Source organism: Peromyscus leucopus, unplaced genomic scaffold (assembly GCF_004664715.2).
Source record: "Peromyscus leucopus breed LL Stock unplaced genomic scaffold, UCI_PerLeu_2.1 scaffold_1332, whole genome shotgun sequence".
NCBI classification, from domain to species: Eukaryota; Metazoa; Chordata; class Mammalia; order Rodentia; family Cricetidae; genus Peromyscus; species Peromyscus leucopus.
The window spans coordinates 11,005-31,517 of NW_023504482.1; the positions used below are offsets into that span (position 1 = coordinate 11,005).

At 38.9% G+C, this 20,513-nt stretch overlaps 1 protein-coding gene across 1 annotated transcript; it reads left to right on the top strand.

Moving 5' to 3' along the window:
• Positions 1–5,390: 5,390 nt before the first annotated feature.
• LOC114688176 (protein ZNF738) lies at positions 5,391–6,163 on the top strand (the record flags this gene model as incomplete). The annotated part of the gene is made up of 2 exons (XM_028862804.2): positions 5,391–5,513; positions 6,110–6,163. Coding segments are annotated over 2 exons (177 nt in total), but the record flags the coding sequence as incomplete, so codon positions are not given.
• Positions 6,164–20,513: the final 14,350 nt, after the last annotated feature.

Genomic DNA, 20,513 nt, shown 5'->3' on the forward strand with positions numbered 1-20,513 from the left:
GAGACATGCATGTCAATCCACACTGATTCTAGTAAATACCTTACCTTGGTGCAAGAAAAAGACAAAAAAAAATTTGTCTAGTATTAAAGGAGTGTCTGAATATTTACTATGCAATGCATATATAAAACATAGATAAACTGAGTATGTGTGCAGATTACTATGTAGTCAATGCCACTTCCAGAGAGTGTTCCATGAATTCCACTTATAATAAAATTAATAAAGTCCTGTTTTGCAAAGCAGCCTTAAATATGAGGGCATTTTGTAACCATTGATATATGTTAAATTGCCAACAACAATGATGTTAAAGGATGCAATTCAGTGTTTTCACTAAAATCTTAAGGTATTAGAGGGTTCTTGGGAACTCACATATTGTAAAGAATTCCACATGGTTCTCCTCATTTTTCTTTCTTTCTTTCTTTCTTTCTTTCTTTCTTTCTTTCTTCCTCCTTCCTTCCTTCCTTCCTCCTTTCCTTCTCTTCTTTCTTTCTTTCTTCTTCTTCTTTTTAAATTTATTTATTTATTTTATTTTTCAAGACAGGGTTTCTCTATGTTGCTTTTGTACCCTGTCCTGGAACTCACTTTGTAGACCAGGCTGGCCTCAAACACACAGGGATTCACCAGCCTCTGACTCCCAAATGCTGGTATTAAAGGCAATCACCACCACCACTCTCCTAATTTTTCACCCATAATTACTTAACAGTGTTCCTGGGTGAAGTAATATTATTATGAAAATAAATTTGTGAAAAGTTTAATCACTGCAAAGTTGCAGAATCTTAATACTATAAATTGTAACATAGTAATGAATAGGAGAAGTCAGTGGAGACTTTAGAGAGAAATGCAATGCCTTCATGCTTCTTGGACATGAGTAACTATATTTTTCACCCAGTTGAAGAATTACTTTCATCTGAGATACCCCACAGATACTGTGTGTTATCTTCCATGGAAGCCTCATTTTGTTTAATCAACCACCTCAGAGTAACAGAATGTGAGAGTCTTTAATGCTTCTCGATGTCAGCTGTGCTCAGCATCAATTTGAAATGCCCACCTGATTCTGCTACCTCTAGCAAGTCAATTTAACCATGTTACCAGAACTGTACTAAAGTCATTCATGCTGGAAAAACAGACTACCTACCTGAATGCATGAAAGTAGAACATTGAGTTTTGTCTGCCTCTGGGAGCTCATGTTTTCTTACATCTCTGCTCCAATAAAGTACAGAGAGTGAGCTTTTTGATCTTGCCTTCCAGTCTCTTAGTGTGGTAGAAAGTATGTGAAGCTTTTCTTGCTTTGAAACCAACATATTATCAGGAAGGTGAAATTCTGAGATAAAGTTTTCTGAGAGGATCCAGATGGAAGGGAAAAGAGAGATGGCTTTTTCTCAGGTAAATGCATGTATGGACATGAGATATCTTGCCTGTTCTCCTACAAATGCTTCTTTTGTGGTGATCCTAAACATTTACATTACCTCACAGTTTTTACAAGGCTTTTTTTTCTATTTCTGATGGGTTGTCAAGATGAAGTTATTTGAATGCATGTCACATGAGTGTGTGCTGCTTTCCACTGTTTTCTCACTTTATGTTTTCAAAATATATTCTCTGCATTAATGCATAGTATACTCATTTGATATACAAATATACATGCATACCCATGTCCTACTGAAAATGGAATTGAGTCATTTCATATGAATGAGAAAGAAGCCATGTTCCATGATCCTTTTGCTCAAGTATCTATTTGTTCAATATAGACTGTTGTAAAAAAGAGGCACTATGAAAAAGGATGGAATGTCTTCCTGTTAATGGATAATGTTTAAAGTATTATTTCTATGAAAGACATACTGTGTTATATACAAAGTTGAAGTATATAATGTAATACAAACTTCCAAATGGAAGAGTCTTGACTTACATATCTGCATTGTGGTGAGAGGTTTATTTATGAAGAAGATGGATATACTGAAGAATATCCTGTCCAAAGAAGGTCATTGCATCTTCTTCAGTTTAGAAGTAGTTTCTTTTTAATCTTGTTTATGACTTTTTAAATCATGACTTTCCTTCTAATGAGAGAAATTGGTGTTCATTAGAATCCTATTGAAAAATCTGCATAGGTTGTAGTAACTAAAAACCAAATATAGTAATTTAAACAACACAATGGAGTTCCTGTGCATTCTCCATTTCTGCACAGAGACATGCATGTCATACAGCCCTGATTCTAGTATATTGGTTACCTTCATGCAAGAAAAAGACAAAAAATAAATTTTTGCTTAGTTACTTACAAATATTAATGGGGTGTTGGAGTAATTACTGTGCAATTCAATTAGAAAACAAAGATAAACTGAGAGAGAGTGTGTGTGTGCAGATTTCTATGCAGTGAATGCCACTTCCAGGAATTGTTCAGTTAATTCCTCTTATATTTAAATTAATGAAGACCTGTTTTGCAAAGCAGCCTTAAATATGAGGGGATTTTGTAGCCATCATTATATGTTAAATTGCCAACAAAACAATGATGTTAGAGGGTGGAATTCCATTTTCCTCACTTAAAATCTTAAGGCATTAGAGGGTTCCTGGGAACTCACATATTGTAAAGAATACCACCTGGTTCTCCTTACTTTACTCCCCTAGCTACTTAACAGTGACCATGGGTGAAGTAATGTTATTGTGAAAATAAATTTGTGAAAAGTTTTAATCATGGGTCTTGCTGCAAAGTTGCAGAAACTTAGTATTGTAAATTGGATCATAGAAACCAATAGGAAAAATCAGTGGAGACTTTAGTGGAGAATACATTGCCTTCCTGCTTCTTGGACATAAGTCACTGGATTTTTTTTTTTTTTTTTTTTACCTAGTTCAATAATTACATTTATCTGAGATACCTCACAGATACTGTCTGGCATCCTCCATTGAAAACTCATTTTGCTTTAATCACCCACTCCAGAGAAAGAGACTGTGAGGGACCTTAATGCTTCGCAAAGTCAGCTGTGCTCATTCTCAATTTGAAATGCCCACCCGACTCTGCTAGCTCTTGCAAGTTAATCTAAAGTCATTCTTGATGCTGGCCAAACAGTCTACCTACCTGAATGCATGAAAGTAGAACCCTCAGTTTTGTCTGCCTCTGGGAGCTCATGTTGTTCTACATCTCTGCTCTGTTATAATACACAGAGTGAGCTTTTTGATCCTGTCTTCCAGTCCCTTAGTGTGTAGAAAGTATACGAGGCTTTTCTTGCTTTGAAACCAAAATATTATCAGGAAGGTGAAATTTTGAGATAAAGGATCCTGAGAGGATTCAGATGGAAGGAAAAAGGGAGATGGCATTTTCTCAGGTAAATGTATGTATGGAGGTGAGATTTGTTGCCTGTTCTACAAATATTTCTTTTGCAGTGATCTCAAACCTTTACATTACCTCTCAGTTTTTACAAGGCTTTATTTTTCTTTTTCTGATGCAGTCAAAGTAAAGTTTTTTGAATGAATGTCACATGAGTGTATGCTTCTTTCCACTATTTTCTCACTTTATTTTTTCAAAATAAATCCTCTGCATTAATGTATAGTATAACCATTTGATATACAAAATTACATGCATAGCCATGTCCTGCTGAAGATGAAATCGAATCATCTCATACAAATGAAAAAGAAACCATGTTCCATGATCCTTTTGCCCAGGTATCTATTTGCTCAATATAGGCTATTCCAAGAAAGAGGCACTATGAAAAAGGATTTTAATGTCTTCCTGACAATGGATAATGTTTAAAGTAGTATTTCTATGAAATTATACTGTGTTATATACTAAGTTGAAGTGTTCAAATGTAATACAAATTTCCAAATGAAATTTTACAGTCATAAGGTGGTACAAAATTATCCTATCAAATTTTTTCTTCTGTTTATTATTCTGTTTTGTGACTAGATTCAAAGAGACTATTCGATTGTTTCTCTTTGCTAGTTACTAACCTTACAGTGAACTTGCAATGCCCTTCCATTGTGCTGACACCTGCTAACAATCACTCCCCTGGGAGCTGATGCAATATTATATCCTATGGTTATATAGTACATTTTTTGATTAAATGAGCTAATGGAGAACTGGCTGGCAAAATGTACTTATATTTATGTGGATTTCACAAACAATCAAAAATTTTCAACATGGAAAATTAAAGTGGTTGGAGATGAAGTGTCTTCAATAACAACCAAAAGTACTAATCTGGGTGCAAGGGTGCCATTATTTAGTTACAGCATTTGCACGTGAGTCCTAAAGAAGAATATTCACTGTTTAAAATAAACTTAAGGGAGAATCTAATCATTTGTTTCACTGCAAAACTGTAAAGTAGTGGAATTTCAGAGTGGAACATGGAAATTAAAAAGAATGCCTCCAGGGAGACATTAGTGAGGCATCAGTATCCTGCTGGGCCTTGGCTCTAGGCAAGGGTATTACTTTCCAGTGTGAGAAATGTTTTCAGCTGGGCTCTTCCTCAGACTTCATCCACTCTTTCAAATACAGGTGTCAGTCATGTTTTAATTAAAGATCTCAGGGAAATGGAATGTGTTCTAGGAGTCACTACAACTTCTTACAGATGTATTCAGAGGGAATTTAAAATGTCTGTGCACAGTATAAAACGGAGCACTGAAGCCACATACCCAGATTGTTGAGATTTCCACAATCTGCTGGAATAATGGACATCCCAATGCTAGAAAGGAGAAGCTAAGTTTTGATCTATCTGTAAAAGTTCATGGTTTCTGCATCACTGCTGTATCCCAAGTCACAGATTGTGAATATTTTTACCTGCGTTTTGGTCTCTGAGTGTGGTAGCATCAGACAGGTGAAACTTTAAGATAAACTTCCTGACAAGATCCAAAAAGATGGGACGGACAGATGGCATGGTCTCTAGTAAATGCTTGCACAAGGATGGGACAAGTTGACTTTTCACACATAAATGCTTCATTTACAGAGCTCTCAACCCTCACTATAGTTCCTCATTGTAAGAAAACTATATTTTTATATTTTATTGTATTTTTGAAATAAAATCTGTATTATTACTGTCATTTCTGTTCTATAGCCTGCTTTCCACTCTTTCCTGCCTCTTTTATTTCCCAGTATGACTTATCTACGTCAGTTCATGTTCTGAAATATTGACAAATTTTCTGATATTAGAGATGAATATTGAAACTCAATTCATACAGAGGGAAACTTCCAACATTACTTATCACTGAGAAAAGACATATATTCCATGATGTGTTTAGATGTTGGGCACTTTGATCTTATGAAAATGTAACAACATCCTCCCCTTAATGTATAATATTTGAAAATTGCAGATTGATTACTCGTAACATAGAGGTTTCTTTAGTTAAATACTCTTTCCTGGGGCAAATAAGGACTCAAACCAACATAACAAAGAAAAATTGAATTTTCACTTCAGAGTCCATTGACTTTCAAGGATGTGGCCATCAGTTTCTCCAAGGAGGAATGGGAATGTCTGGACACAGCTCAGAAAAATTTATTCAGAGAGGTCATGTTGGAGAACTACAGCAACCTAGTTTCTGTAGGTGAGAATAAATTCTTTCATGATTGCTGCTTAGCCCTAGGAATGTGTAACAGCTTGTATTAGCACTTTGAATTGTTTTCTATCAATGAATTACAGCTTCCAAATATTCCTATATATTGGTGAGTGTAATATACACTGAAATTTTTCTTATTCTAAATGGTCTTTTAATTTAGCCTAATACTCCCTTTAATCCCATATGTTGTTTATTTGCAGTCACTCAGTAGCAACTATGTGTGAATGCAGTTTGATTCCAACAGTTTTATTTTTGAAATGGGTGGGGTAATCTATGGAAAGTTTAATGGAATTTTCCCAAGGCCAGCCCTGAGAAAATTCCTCCCAGAGTCCTGGGCAAGATGCTACATCTGGTGTAGGGTATCTGAGAAAAAAGGAATATACATATGCCTTGCTCCTTGTTGATTTACTTTATTCCTCTATGACAAAATTCTATCTATACAGCTTCAGTTCCCTCCTGAGTCTAGGTTCCTCTTTGTATCTACTGTGTCTATCCTGAGTATCCCCAGTAATTACTAAGCCCTTATGCTGTTGACCTCATCTTCATCCTTGTTCCTTTGTCCTTCATCTCTCCTTTCTAGCTCCTTACTCCTGGCTCTCAGAAAATTCTACAAGAAATCTGCCTTAGCCTCTAAAGAATCTCTGTCTTCTTCGCTTCTCTCAAGCAACATGGGTCTGTGTCAGACAGGAATGCTGTACCACCTATCACTCCATATATATATAAAAAAAACCTCCTTTATTCTCAATCAATTGCTCTGGAACATTACTAGACCTGAAGACAAGGAATAGTCTGAGCTACTCTGTTCCCTGCTAATCCTTCAATGCTTTTTTTGGGGTGATCCTAGCTAAAGGGTAAATTTGCAAAGGGCAGATAGCCACTTCAAGTACTAAAGGAGAGCAGGGATCTCAGAGGCAGAAGGCCCTGCCTATTGACCTTATCCAAGTACTGGCCCAAGTAGGATGCTCACACATACAGATTATATTGGTTTTTTTTTTTGAGACAAAATTTCAAGCTAGAAACCAGCTTCTAAGCCTTCTTCTCTCCTTTTTAATCCTACATGGAATTATAGAGTATAAACAATATCTTTTCCAATTGAATGCTGCTGGCAGCCATGTCAATTCACCCTCTGACCATGTCTGTCTCCTCCTTCTCTCTAACTGCTGCAGACTCCACACAGTTTTGAAGCCTGAACCCCCTCCCCAAGCAGGTCTCAAGGAAAATATACAATTGAGTGCTTGTTATCTTACATTGTTACAGCTCTTGAAGACAGATGAAAATGATGATTTGAAATGCACAGGTTTTTTAGTGTGTCTTATGCTTTTTTCAATTAAGCATTTTAAAACTAACATGGTTGAAACATGTTGACAAAACAGCCCTCATTGGGGGTACATCATCTGCTCTTGCACTTGTACTCAGGAGCCTGACACATAAGGGTCATGAGTTCAAATGTATTCCTGAATAATTATGGATATCCCCACCTGGCTGAATAATAAACAACATCTCAAGGGAATATGTGAAATTATGAAAACCAAAACCAGGAACAAACTCTCAAACACATAGCAGTTTGGGGCTATTATGAATAAAGCTGCTAAGAACATAGTTGAGCAAGTGACCTTGTAGAAGGATGAGCATCTTTTGAGTATATACCCAAAAGAGGTATAACTGTGTCTCTAGATAGGTCAATTCCTAATTTTTGAAGGAACCACCATATTGATTTAAGTCTGTACAAGTTTCCACTCCACCCAGCAATAGAGAAATGTTTGCTTTCTTCCACATCCATGCCAGCATGTGATGTTTCTTGTGTTACTGATCTTAGCCATTATGAAAGGTGTAAAATAAACCTCACAGTACATTTTATTATCATATCATTGATGGCGAAGTGTGGAACATTCCTTTAAGTGTTTCTCACAATTTTAGATTTCTCTGTTGAGAATTCTGTGTTTAGATCTATACTTCATTTTTATTAGATTATTTGGTTTGTTCATATCAGGTTTCCTGAGGTTTTTTTTTTATCCTAGGTGAAGCAACTGAGAACCATATAGGCAAACATGATATGTACTCACTTATAAGTGGGTATTACCTGATAAGTAAAGAATAATCACAGCTGGGCAGTGGTGCCACATGCATTTAATCCCAGCACTCGGGAGGCAGAGGCAGGCAGACCTCTGTGAGTTCAAGGCTAGCCTGGTCTACAAAGTGAGTTTCAGGAAATGCTCAAAACTACACAGAGAAACCTTGTCTCAAAAAAACAAAAAAAAAAATGCCAGGCAGTGGTGGTGCACACCTTTAATCCCAGTATTCAGGAGGTAAAGAGCCAGGCGGATCTCTGTGAGTTCAAGGCCAGCCTGGGCTACAGAGTGAGTTCCAGGACAGGCTCCAAAGCTACATAGAAAAACTCTGTCTCAAAAAACAAAAACAAATAAAAAAGTTATAATCTCAGAACAATCCAGAAACCCAGATAACTAAAAAGGAGAACTGTACTGAGGGATCACAGATCCCCCGAGAAAGAGGAAATAAAATAGGTTTTGTGGGTGGTTGGGCAGTAGGAATAGGAATGATCAGAAGAGAAATGGAAGGACAGAGGGAGAGAACACATGGAGAGAAGATTGGAATAAGGAAGATATTAGGGGCCAATGTGAAAACCTAATTCACTGGAAATTTCCAGGAAGCTATAAGTGTGGCTGAAGTGAGGACTCCAAGTAATTGAGAAAAGAGAACCTGACCTGGCCAGCTTCTGTAGCCACAAAAGGCTCCCAGTGGTGGGACTGATAACAATAGAGCCAAAAAAATTTTTGAACCACACTTGTCCTGTCTGCATGATACTCTGGGGCAAATGCAGCTCAGAGCTTGTATAATGTCCAACCAATGACTGGTGTAATTTGAGGCACAGACCACAAGAGGGAGCCCATGCCCAACACTGCCTGGGTGTACAAGAACTGAGTGTTGGAATGGTCAGAGAATTTTTTTTAGCTGAGGATCGAACCCAGGGCCTTGAGCTTACTAGGCAAGCACTCTACCACTGAGCTAAATCCCCATTAAGGTAGGACAAAATATAGTCGACTAAAAAGAAAAAAAATCACTGAAATGATTCCTAAATCTATTCTACTATAATCAGAGAATGGTGCCCATTTCACTACTGGGCTGCCATCTGAAACTACTTCACTCCTTTGTTTCTTTTTCACTGGAGACCTGCATGAGTCATCTGTAGTAAACATGCAACAAAATCAACATTTTCTCTAAGAAATCAGTCCATTGCTTTTAATTCTGACTTACTCAATTTCCCAGGGAATGGAGAAAGTAAGAAAGATTTGGAGCCAAAATATCATAGAAATGACCTCTGGCTATATTTTTCCTGGAGTCTATTTCCCACTGAAAAGCTATGACCTTGACCTCCACTGCATTACTCTCAATTCTCCCATCTTAGCAGTCCTACAAGATTAGCCACTTAAGCTCTTTATACAGCTTTGTATGGTTTTTGCCATTTAAACTCTTAATATCTTCAACAGTCCTAGGTCCTATACTGTAACAAAATCACCTTTGTTGTCCCATGTTTTGTCCTAAGTTGCATGTTTCTTGCTGTGATCAAATTTTCCAATCAAAAGCATCTTAAGTAATGAATGGGTTTATTGGATGATATTACCATATCATAACACATCATTGTGAGAGATTAGGATAGAAACTCAAGCTAGCACCTGAATGCAAAAATCCATGGGGAAACTCTGTTGACTTGCTTTTTCTCTTGCCTGGCCACTGTTTATGTCAGCTAGCTCTCATATCCAGCCCAGGCCCACTTGCTTGTGGATATTGCCATGCTCAGTGGAAGAGCCTTCCCACATTAATAATCAACCAATGCAATCTTTCTAACACATTGTAACCAGCAATTCTGATCTGGGAAGACTCTCAGTTGATGTTGCCACACATGACTCTAAGCCACATCATGTTGACAGCAAAAGCTAATTAAGACAAAAAGAGAAAATGATACCTCAGAAGGTTTTAGAATCTCAATATCAGTGTATTAATTAACCATATCAATCATTTAAGCAGAAAAAAATTAAATATGAAGATAAGAATTCCTGAAAACACAGACATGCCTAGGAATGAGGATAGACAAGCCTCTAAGATCAAGAAAACTAAAAATGTCTCTGTACACAAAGTTCACAAACAAACAGAAAACCTCAAGGTAATTACAACATAATATAATAAATTTTCATGAATATAAAAATTGGTGATGGTTCATTATTTTCAGGGAAACAATATAACTAGATGGCAATAAAACTAAAAACATAGCTCCACTGAAAAAATAAAGACACAAAGACACACATACAAATATATATCATGGTCCTTTAACAAGAACTACAAGATTATAATCTAAATCAGACTAAAAGAAATCTCTAGTCATCACTCATCCTGTGCATGCTAATACCCTCATTTGCTAATAATAAAAAATGAGTTGGGTGAGGAGGGTTTTTCCACCAAAATTAGAGAGATTCACTTGAAACCTTCTGGTATTTTAACTTTATAGAAAATAATTTTGACTATTAAAAATCTTATTCTCTAATAAAGAAAATGATATTTGCCAGGAGACACCAATTTGTTTCTTATGCTTTAAGACTGTATGTGAGTCTGAATCAGTGAGGAATTGAAAACTTTTCCGAACCAAATACAAGATAACAGATTTTTAAATCAATAGTATATGATATATATTATACATCTAAAACAACTTAATTTGCTCTAATTGTTTTAGAAGTCACAAGAACTTTTGAAAACAAGTTTATCCTCATTTTTATGTGTATGTTATTATGTGAAAGAAAGAATATCTTCCAAGTATGTACAGGTGACACATAAGAGAAGAGCATGTCAGATCCCCTGGATCTGGAGTAGCAGGGGCTCATGAACCTCCCAACTTGCGTGTTGGGATGTGAACACAGATTGTTTCAAAACACATGTGCTGAGACACTGGCCAAGCCCATAGTATATTCTATTCAATAAACTGAAAGTCTATCATAGATTAACAACAAGAACAACAAAGTGTAAATAAATACAGAAGTATATAAATGATTTATCAGAAACATGATACATCAATATTAAGATACTGAGCATGGTAAATTTGTAGCATGCATTGAATACAATCCAAAGAAAATTCCCAATATTTTATAACAGGATACCTCATTCCAAAGGTAAAGGCAAAGAGGTAAATCACAGAAGGCTCATAGGATTATGAAAAAGTAGTACACATATTGACACAATGTGACTTCTATATTTACCACAAAGCTACAACCATCAAGAACATGTAAAATATTTGAGAATGAATAAAGTAGATGGAAAGAAAAAGCCAAGAACAAACGAAGAAAAATAAAGTCATCTTTTAATCAAGAGATCAAAGGAAGCTCTCAGAGGAAATGTGGGATCATGACAAATATTATCCAACTGCCTATATTCTATGTGTATAGAAATTAAATAGACACAATTTTCACAACTCCCACAAAATTAACTCAAAGTGACCTTTAAATGCTGTTTCTGACCCTGTAGCTATGGGTATACCTTCAAAACAGAGAGGCCCCAAGCTCTAGAACTTTCATGGCAAATGGAAAAAAATCTCATGCTATGGCTCCTTGAACTCTTGTGTCCCCATGTGGTTTTAGACAAACCCAGTTGCACTGATGCCCAATCACAAAACAGTTTAGAAGAATAATTTAATGTCTATTTCCTGCCACATGGGTTATGATACATGATCTAGAATCTGCTCTTTCCACCTGCCTAACAACATGCAAATATATTACAGATATCACAGCCTCCCACAGCCAGGGAAGCAGAGCCGCACCCTCACCACTGAGTCTACACTCAGGGATTCTCAGAGAAGAAGGTCCATTTCTCAGATCACCACAGGGAACAACAGAACCAAAATCTGGCTCATGGTCCTTCACAGTCACAGAAGCTCAGAAAGCTCAGCAGAACTTCTCCTCTTGGTCTCAGGTCAGTGGTCCCCACACTCACCATGGCATGGATTTTGTTCTGCCTCACAGCTCCTACAGGAGAGCAAGATAAGAATCCTGGAAAGAATCTGCAAGTTCCTCACCACTGGTACCAATTGCTAAGCCTTCCTGAGGTCCCACATTAGCTAAGACCACCCAGCTCAGACTCAGGACAGAGGCGGCTCCCCACTGGGTGATCAGAGATCAAATGACACACACAGCACAGGCCTTCTAAGCTCTGCCCTTCCACCATAGCAGCAGACAGGATGCTCATCTGAGAAATCTGTATATTCAAAAGTTGTACAGTCTCCCAGAGTACTTCCTATTCCCCTTCCAAAGTATACACTCCTTTGTGTACAAATACACACTGATGGTCCAGAGCAGCCAAACTTTTGCTTCTTATCTGAGGAGTCCTGCACCAAACCAGGTCACATCAAACAGTAACTGTTGCTACTATGTAAATGTTAAAGAAAAACAGGCCATGAATTAGAAAACAATTAGTGGTCAGTTGTAGGGATTGTACATAGGAAAGAGACTGTGGATATGGTATAGTCATAATCTCAAAGAATTATTGGGAAAAGTTGGAATAGAATTCATGGCCATGTGTTCCAGATACTAGAGATTTGTTTGAGAGCAAACGAAAGATTACTCACATGCATTTTTTTCATCTGAGGCTACACATCTTTTTTTTTTTTTTTTTTTTGTTTTTCGAGACAGGGTTTCTCTGTGTAGCTTTGCGCCTTTTCCTGGAACTCACTTGGTAGTCCAGGCTGGCATCGAACTCACAGAGATCTGCCTGCTTCTGCCTCCCGAGTGCTGGGATTAAAGGCGTGTGCCACCACCGCCCAGCTGAGGCTACACATCTTAAACAAGGAAAATAGCAGTCCTGTTAGGCAGGGCCATACCACTTTACCCAGATTGTCTATACTGTTTGAACCAGTGTAACTGCAGTAATTCTGATTCAATCTGTCCTTTATCCAGATTACTGAATGTGCTGCTCTGTAGGCCCCAAGAAACAACCAATCAGGACATTTGTGGATCATCTAAAATTGGTTACATCACTCCACATTGCTCATCTCAAATACTGTTGAAACAGGAAAGCTCTCATCCTTTGTCCTGTCCCTCCCTTTCTGGCCTTTCAATGCATCAGCTTCAAAGATGCTCAGTGACCTCAATTCTTACACAGGTCCCTCTTCATGTTTATGCCCCAGAAAAAGCCAGGGAGACTGTTGAACACTCATTAACTGCTCTATTTTTCCTTCTCACTGTGTCCAGCCTAGAAGAAGATGCAGGACTGTCTTTCCAGCACTGGGCAGCAGAGGCAGGTTTAAGTGTTCTATGCAATTCTCCATTACATAACATGAGGCAAGCCTGGGCCACAGGAAACACTGCTCTACACAGAAAATCAATAATCAACAGCTCTTGATAGAAAAGGAATGAAACAATTAATGACCAAGGCACATTAGAGAACAGAAACAAATAGATAAGATCAGTAATGCTCTTTAAAATGTTAAATATAATACCAATAAGTGATATTTTAAAGTGATAAAAATAATGTATTTTTCAAGATAAAAACTTAACTATGCCAGGTGGTGGTGGCACACACTTTAATCCCAGCAATCCAGAGGTAGAGGCAGGCAGATCTCTGTGAGTTAGAGGCCAGACTGGGCTACAAAGTGAGTTCCAGAAAAGGCTCTAAAGCTATACAAAGAAACCATGTCTCAAAAAAAAAAAAAAAAACAGATGTGGGTTTGGTGAAGATCTTTTCCCATTCTGTTGGCTGTCTTTTTGTCTTATCGACTGTGTCTTTTGCCCTGCAAAAGCTTCTCAATTTCGAGAGGTCCCATTTATTAATTGTTGTGCTCAGGGTCTGTGCTGTTGGTTTTTTATTTAGGAAATGGTCTCCTGTGCCAATGCATGCCTACTTTCTTTTCTAATAAGATTAGTGTAACTGGATTTATGTTCAGGTCTTTGATCCACTTGGACTTGAGTTTTGTGCATGGTGACAGATATGGATATACATAACCTGCCTGCTCTATTTTATTATAGCTGGAGCTTCCGGTGATCATCACCTGGCACTGGAACTTTTTAAAACTGCTAGGGTCCACCACTGCAACTAGACTCTTTTTGGAACTCTAGTCCTGCCATACATTTGCAAACCTCAGCTGTTTCCTATGATTCCTTTATGTTGCAAAGTTTGCCTGCCAGAGCAAGGTATATTCCTGTGTATAAAACCATTGATGTGCAGCTTTAATATTTACTAAGTATGTTATTTATTAAACATATGTTGTCATCTATTTAAATTCTCTAGTAACTTACTGTTGAACACTTGGTGAGGACATAAGTACTTAGGTGTTAACCTGAGTAGATCTTTATAACCTTAGTAAAAGATGGCTGCCAGCCACATGGCTGCCCATGATGTCACCAGCCAAGATGGAGGAAGCCACGTGGTTGCTGTTTAAAGCTTGTTTTTCTAAACAATAGTTACTTGCACACATACACACATTTGGACCCAAGTTACACACATACATACATATAATTAAAGCTTGCTTACATTTTCAAGTCACATACCTGTATACATACACACATAAGCAGTTTGCAGAATCATTAGCCATTCTTAAGATGAAAACCAATAAGAATTAACTTTCAAATTCAGTATTTGCAGGTATAAGAAACCATAACAAACAGTTTACATCACATCCCCTCTGACCTTCTACAACCTTCCATGTACATTCAGTCCATTCCTTTGATCCCTCAGACATTTACTCCAGACTAATTCTGCTTTTTCTTTTCTTTTAAAACAGAAACACTTACCAAAGTCTTTCTTGTGATTCCCCTCAGTAATCTAGAATATTTTGTAAACAAGAACAGAAATACATGCATATACCATACCACAGACAAGAAACTGTTGGTGACATTCCATTCTTGGAGCCAGACTTTGATCAGGTTTTAGCCCCAGGGCAGGTCTGGGGAGCCCCACCCAACAGCATGGAAGAGGAGGTCTCGGAAAGCATGTACCATGGAGACAAAAGATTGCTGTTAACCTCAGAATTTCAAGAACACAAGAATGGCAGACTGAAAATGACTCCATGCCCTGGCTGGGCCCACAGACCTGTAGGCCACTTCTCAGCTGTGACCCTGGAGGGGCAGTTAGTTCTCCACCAGCCCCCACACTGAGCTCCTTGAGGCTCCCGCCAGCTCTGCCCCATGTCCACACAGGAGCCCAGCCAGAACCTGCCAGCCATATCTGGGCCCCACAGTGCTCACAGCCCACCCTATCACACAGCCATGCCTAGTTCCTATGCAGCCAAGTCTCTGCTCCTCAGCTTTTTGAGAAAGCTGGGGCCCCAATCGCACTGCATCTAGGCCCATGATGTTCATGGGCTGCCTAGCCCTCTCTCAGCAGGGCCCTGGGTCTCCGAAGTAGCAGCTGTGCAGCTGCTGCCTACCGGACTCATTGCAAGCTTTCTGCTGCCTGCTGCCTGTGCTCTGGTCAGAGAGAGCAAGGAAGCACTGTTAGGTTAGTCTGTGCCAGTTCAACCACTGAAGGGGTCTCCATCCCTTCAGCTGGCAATCTGGCCCACAAGTCCCAATGCATAAACAAGCTTAGGCATAAAACACTCACACATGTGGCCACAGTTCTCACACATTTATACATTTATATAGGTATAACAAATAACACTGACGAATAAGATAGGCTGACAAAAAAGGAACAACAAGGGCCTACAGATGGTCCAGGCAGACAAGCATCCAGAGAGGGAGCCTTGATTATGCCAAAGACTGTACAGATGGGACAGGGACAATTCAAAAGAGTCTCCCGATCCCCACAAAACAGACAGACCCCTCACAGGTGTCCAAACAGATGGAACCCTCTCGGGCATCCTAACAGATGGACCTCTCTTGGGAGTGCTATGACGGGGGGACCTGTGGGGACCCCCCGTACCCTGATGAGGGAATGGAACATCTTCATACTCCTCCAGGGTCACCTTACAGGCATGTCTGCCAAGGTGAGAGCCTGACAGATTCAACTGCTGACTTTGGATAAGAAAATGAAAGTAGAAACCGGCCCCCAGCTCCCAGCCTGCCCCCAACTTCCCTTCTGGACCAGAGCTGAGTATCCGGATCCAACCCGGACCCCATCCCTGGGCACCAGCCACTCCGGGAAGACCCGCCCAACTCGGCCCCAGGCTCTGGCCACCGGGCAGGTCCCCTTCTAGCCCCACCAGGAGGGATCCCCTTTTCCAAGCCCCCGGCAGCCCCTGCAATCTCCGCGCCCTGCCCCCACGCCCATCTGCCCGAGACCCCAGCCACTTCCTGAGACTTAGAGACCGGCCCCCAGCTCCCATCCTGCCCCCGACTTCCCTTCTGGACCAGAAAGTTGGACAAGAGAACTCCCATTTGGACAAGAGAGAGAGAGTCTTCCTGAATCTGTCAGCTCTTTCTGAAACAACTACACTGATAAGACCAAGAAGGAACCACAAGGAGATGGGCAGACGTCAAGGCAGAAGTACATACAACAAAATGAAGAGCAATACAGCATCACCAGAACCTAGCCCGCCTCCAACATCTAGAACTGAACATCAAAAATTGGAAGAAGCAGAAGAAAGTAGCCTTATGAGTAACTTCATGAAGAAAGTAGAGGCTTGTGTAGAGGAAAAGACAAGAAAATTGGAAGAATGCTGTAAACAACTAGAAAGGGCAAACAAATTAGAAGAAAACAATAAAGCCCTCCAAGAAAACAATAAAGTCCTGGAAGAAAACAATAAAGCACTGAAAGAAAATCATGAAAAAGCAATGAAACAAACAAGGAAACAGTCCAAGAACTGAAAAGGGAAATTGAAAAAATAAAGAAGACACAAACAGAGGGAATGCTGGAAATAGAAAACCTGAGTAAAAGATCGGGAACTTCAGATGCAAGTATAACCAACAGAATGCAAGAGATGGAAGAGAGGATTTCTGGCATTGAAGATACAGTAGAAGAAATAGTTTCATCAGTCGAAGGAAACACTAAAGCCACCAAAGTCATGAAACAAAATGTCCAAGAAATATGGGACACCATGAAAAGACCAAACCTATGAATTATAGGGATAGAAGAAGGTGAAGAATGCCAACTCAAAGGCACAGAAAATATATTCAACAAAATTATAGAAGAAAACTTTCCCAACTTAAAGAAGGAAATGCCTATGAAGATACAAGAAGCCTATAGAACACCAAACAGACTAGACCCCCAAAAAAGTCCCCTCGACACATAATAATTAAACAACTAAATGTACAGAATAAAAAAAGAATATTAAGAGCAGCAAAGGAAAAAGGCCAAGTGACCTATAAAGGTAAACCCATCAAAATAACACCCGATTTCTCAATGGAGACTTTGAAAGCCAGAAGGACCTGGACAGATGTAATGCAGACACTAAGAGACCATGGATGTCAGCCCAGACTAATATACCCAGCAAAACTTTCAATCATCATAGACAGAAGGAACAAGACATTCGAAGACAAAGCCAGATTTAAACAATACCTATCCACAAACCCAGCCCTACAGAAAGCACTAGTGTAGCAGGAATCTTCAAAGTTCTTATTAATAAAATCAAACCCGAGGCCAGTTATTGGGGTCAATGCTGGTAGATCAGAGAGACAGAACAAGCCACAGCTATCTCACCTCGCCGGATCCTCAGCTGGTCTTGTCTCCTCAGACTGGAGGCCTCTGAGTCTTCATCCGGAATGGGTCTCAGCTGAATTACTGCTCAAAAGCCTGAATGCTTAACCAGCCAAAATCTTCTAGTTTCTAGTCCTCACGCCTTATATATCTTTCTGCTTTCTACCACCACTCCCTGGGATTAAAGACTGGCTTTCTGGGATTAAAGGCGTGTCACCATGCTTGGCTATTTCTAATGTGGCCTTGAACTCACAGAGCTCCAGAGGGATTTCTATCTCTGGAGTGCTAGGATTAAAGGTGTGAGTGTCACCATTTTCTAGCCTTTGTATCTAGTGGCTGTCTGTTCTCTGACCCCAGATAAATTTATTAGAGTACACATATTTTGGGGAACACAATACCACCACACACTAGAAGGAAAATTCCAACCGAAGGAAGTCAGATACACACTCGAAAACACAGGCAATAGATAAAGCCACAACAGTAAACCCCAAAGAAGGGAAGTACACACACACTACCACCAAAAATAACAGGGATGAACAATCACTGGTCATTAATATCCCTTAATATCAACGGACTTAATTCACCTATAAAAAGACATAGACTTACAGAATGGATATGAAAGCAGGACCCATCTTTCTGCTGCATACAAGAAACACATCTCAAATTCAAAGACAGACACTACCTAAGAAGAAAAGGCTTGGAAAAGACTTTCCAATCAAATGGTCTTAAGAAACAAGTGGGGGTAGCCATCCTGATATCCAACAAAATAGACTTCAAACTAAAATCAATCAAAAGAGATCAAGAAGGACATTACATACTCATCACAGGAAAGATCCACCAAGATGAAGTTTCAATTCTGAACATTTATGCCCCAAACACAAGGGCACCCGCATATGTAAAAGAAACATTACTAAAGCTTAAACCACATATAAAACCCCACACCTTAATAGTGGGAGATCTCAACACCCCACTTTCACCACTGGACAGATCTCCCAAATCGAAACTTAACAGAGAAATAAAGGACTTAACTGATGTCATGACCCAATTGGACCTTATAGATATCTACAGAACATTCCATCCTAACAAGAAAGAATATACCTTCTTCTCAGCACCCCATGGAACTTTCTCTAAAATCGACCACATACTTGGCCACAAAGCAAATCTCAACAGATACAAAACAATTGGAACGACCTCCTGTGTTCTATCAGACCACCATGGTTTAAAGTTAGATTTCAACAACAACAAAAACTATAGAAAACGTACAATCTCATGGAAACTGAATAATGCTCAACTGAATCACCAATGGGTTAAGGAAGAAATAAAGGAAGAAATTAAAGACTTCCTAGAGATCAATGAAAATGAAGACACCACATACCCAAACTTATGGGACACTATGAAAGCAGTGCTAAGAGGGAAATTCATAGCACTAAATGCCCACATAAAGAAGTTGGAGAAATCCCACACTAGTGACTTAACAGCACACCTGAAAGCTCTAGAACAAGAAGAAGCAAAGTCTCCCAGGAAGAATAGACGCCAGGAAATTATCAAAGTGAGAGGTGAAATTAATAAATTAGAAACTAAGAGAATAATACAAAAAATTAATGAAACAAAGAGTTGGTTCTTTGAGAAAATCAACAAGATAGACAAGCCCTTATCCAAACTAACCAAAAGACAGAGAGAGAGAATCCAAATCAACAAAATCAGAAATGAAAAGGGGGACATAACAACAGACATTGAGGAAATCCAGAGAATTATCAGGTCATATTTCAAAAACCTCTACTCCACAAAACTGGAAAACCTAAAAGAAACGGACATTTTTCTGGATAGGTACCACATACCTAAGTTAAATCAAGACCAGATAAACTATTTAAACAGCCCAATAACCCCTAAGGAAATAGAAACAGTCATTAAAAGTCTCCCAACCAAAAAAAGCCCAGGACCAGATGGTTTCAGCACAGAATTCTACCAGATCTTCAAAGAAGAGTTGATACCAATACTCTCTAAATTGTTCCACATAATAGAAACAGATGGAACATTACCAAACTCCTTCTATGAGGCTACAATTACCCTGATTCCTAAACCAAACAAGGATGCAACAAAGAAAGAGAACTACAGACCGATCTCCCTCATGAAAATTGATGCAAAAATATTCAATAAAATACTGGCAAACAGACTCCAAGAACACATCAGAACAATTATCCACCATGATCAAGTAGGCTTCATCCCAGGGATGCAAGGGTGGTTCAACATACGAAAGTCCATCAACGTAATACACCATATAAACAAACTCAAAGAAAAAAAACACATGATGCAGAAAAGGCATTTGACAAAATCCAACACCCCTTCATGATAAAAGTCTTGGAGCGATCAGGAATACAGGGAACATACCTAAACATAATAAAGGCAATATATATCAAACCAACAGCCAGCATCAAATTAAATGGAGAGAAACTCAAAGCAATTCCACTAAAATCAGGAACGAGGCAAGGCTGTCCACTCTCCTCATACTTATTCAATATAGTACTTGAAGTTCTAGCCAGAGCAATAAGACAACATAAGGAGATTAAGGGGATACAAATTGGAAAGGAAGAAGTCAAGCTTTCCCTATTTGCAGATGACAGGATAGTATACTTGAGTGACCCCAAAGATTCCACCCAGGAATTGATAAAGCTTATAAACACCTTCAGTAACATTGCAGGATACAAGATCAACTCAAAAAAATCAGTAGCCCTCCTATATACAATGGACAAAGAAGCTGAGAAGACAATTGGAGATACATCACCCTTTACAATAGCCAAAAATGACATAAAATACCTTGGGGTAACACTAACCAAGCAAGTGAAAGACCTATATGACAAGAACTTTAAGTCCCTGAAAAAAGAAATTGAAGAAGATGTCAGAAAATGGAAAGATCTCCCATGCTCATGTATAGGCAGGGTTAACATAGTAAAAATGGCAATCTTACCAAAAGCAATTTACAGATTCAATGCAATCCCCATCAAAATACCAACACAATTCTTCACAGACCTGGAAAGAATAATACTCAACTTCATATGGAAAAACAAAAAACCCAGGATAACTAAAAGAAACCTGTACAATAAAACAACTTCTGGAGGCATCACAATCCCTGACTTCAAGCTCTACTATAGAGCTACAGTAATAAAAACAGCTTGGTATTGGCATAAAAACCGACATGTGGACCAATGGAATCGAATTGAAGACCCTGACATTAACCCACACACCTATGGACATATAATTCTTGACAAAGAAGCCAAAAGTGTACAATGGAAAAAAGAAAGCATCTTCAACAAATGGTACTGGCATAACTGGATATCAACGGCTGCAAATAGATCCAT